The 2143-nt window shown below is 55.6% G+C and overlaps 1 protein-coding gene across 1 annotated transcript; it reads left to right on the top strand.

The window, feature by feature from the left end:
• TLNRD1 (talin rod domain containing 1) lies at window positions 1–1730 on the top strand. The gene is given in 2 exon segments (XM_029575281.1): window positions 1–272; window positions 274–1730. Coding segments are annotated over 2 exon segments (1017 nt in total). The 5' UTR covers window positions 1–29; the 3' UTR covers window positions 1048–1730.
• The last annotated feature ends 413 nt before the right edge of the window (window positions 1731–2143 follow it).

The raw sequence follows: 2143 nt of genomic DNA, 5'->3' as shown, positions 1-2143 counted from the left end.
CGCGGGGCACGCGGGCCTGCGAGGGCGCCATGGCTAGCGACGGTGGCTCCCCCGGAGCAGGCAAGAAGCGGCTACTGGGCGTCTGCGAGCAAAGCAAGGGCAGGATGCAGCTGGTGGCCGATCTGCTGCTCCTCGCCAGCGACAGCCGCCCCGTCAGCAGCGAGAGCGTGGCCGCCCTCGGCGACTCCTTCGACCAGTGCCGCGACGCCATCATCGCACGCTCCAAGGGCCTCTCCATCCTGAGCCACGACGTGCAGAGCCAGCTGAACAGGGGGACGCTTCGCCGAGGCGGCCGACAGCCTGCAGGAGCTGGCCGAGCTGGTGATGGCCCTGACCGAGTGCTCGGCGCACGCCGCCTACCTGGCGGCCGCGGAGACGCCCGGCGCCCAGGCCGCCCTGCCGGGCCCGGTGGACCGCTACAAGGTGACGCGCTGCCGGCAGGAAGTGGAGCTGAGCTGCGGCGCGCTGAGGACGGCGCCGCTGGCCGAGCTGAGCCCGCCCCTGCTGCTCGAGCTCTCGCAGAACATCTCCCGCCAGCTGAAGGCGCTGACCGACGCCTGCGCGCAGGCCAGCGAGCGGGCCCAGGAGCGCTTCGCCAAGGAGCAGTTCAAGCTCAGCGTGCGGTGCCTGAGCACGAGCGGCACGGCGCTGCTGGCCTGCGTGCGCGAGCTGAAGGCCTGCCCCGGCGAGCTGAGCCGTGCCCGCTGCGTGCTCTTCTCCGGGCCGCTGCTGCAGGCCGTGCACGCGCTGGTGGGCTTCGCCACGGAGCCGCAGTTCTTGGGGCGCGCGGCGGTGCTGGGCGCCGAGGGCAAGGCCGTGCACACCGCCATCCTGGGCGGCGCCATGAGCGTGGTGTCGGCCAGCGTGCTGCTGAGCCAGTGCCTGCGGGACATCGCGCAGCACCCGGAGAGCAGCAGCAGGATGGGCGAGTACCGGGAGCGGCTGCGCAGCTCGGCCTGTGCGCTGCAGGACGGTTGCAACCTGCTGTCGCAGGCGCTGCGGGAGAGGGCTTCCCCCCGGACTCTGCCGCCCCACACCGTGAAGTGAAGGGAGGAGCGGCTTGAAGCTGACGAGCCTGGACTTTGGCCGGCTGGCATAGGCCACACCTTACACTAACTTTATTTTCATTTGTCAGTTTTTATCTTGCATATACTGAAATATTTATTTTATCTATTAAAACGCCCCTCTCTCTGTTTGACCCAGCTCTACTTCTACCTTATCGAACAGCTCAGTGGGGGAGGCTTTCATGTGTTTTTCAGGGAGGTGGCGGCGGCGGCGGATGCTAAAAGGTTGTATTTTTTGACGTTTTTTTTAAACTATAGCTGAATAATTGTATGACCCAACTCTTGTATGTGCCTGCTGTTTTAATGGCTTGCATTTTTTGGTAATGTGTGAAACAGGATATAGTTTGAAGATACCAAAATTGACATTGGTTTGATTTAATGAATCTTTCTTTATTTTTAAAGTGATCACGTTATAGAACCTATTTTTCTATCCATCTGTGTGTAGCATTTGACCCTTGTAAATATTCTTTAAGTTTATGAAGGCAGGGTAGAGGTTATGTATCACGCCATTATTTCATAGGGTAGTTGTTGATCTATTTAACTATTCTGATCAGAGCTCCAGCTAATGTACAATACTAATTACACTAAACTTAAAATGACACTGTAGGTACCTCATTATGTACAACTATACCACTAGTGAATTCTGTAATAAAAGCCTAGGACCTATGGCATTGATTTGTAGTTTGTTGCTAGGCAAGGCTATAGTACAGATGTAGGCAACTCTGCTCCTGGAGTGCCACTTGCTTTTAAGACATCTTGATGTGTATATGAGTTGCATTCAGTACAGGTAGTGCTTATAAATATATTTCATATTCATGGGGGATGGCTTGAAAACAACTTCTTGTGTCTCTCTAGCACTAGTTGCCTACCCCTACTAATTTGCTACAATGAGGTTTAAGGGTGTTCAAATTTCTGTTTTCACCTCTACTTTATTAACTGCCTTCTATGTGCGATGACTGAGACTGGAACCCTTGCTGCTACTAAAGTAGGGGAAGGAAGAGCCATTGCACTACTAAGCCCAAACCACTCCTCTATAGGGCCCAGTCACAACTACTGCAATGTTCCTATCTCCTAGATAA

This window comes from Rhinatrema bivittatum, chromosome 13, assembly GCF_901001135.1.
Source record: "Rhinatrema bivittatum chromosome 13, aRhiBiv1.1, whole genome shotgun sequence".
Lineage (NCBI taxonomy): Eukaryota > Metazoa > Chordata > Amphibia > Gymnophiona > Rhinatrematidae > Rhinatrema > Rhinatrema bivittatum.
The sequence above is the reverse complement of the archived record's forward strand: the minus strand, read 5'-3'. Positions and strand labels throughout refer to the sequence as shown.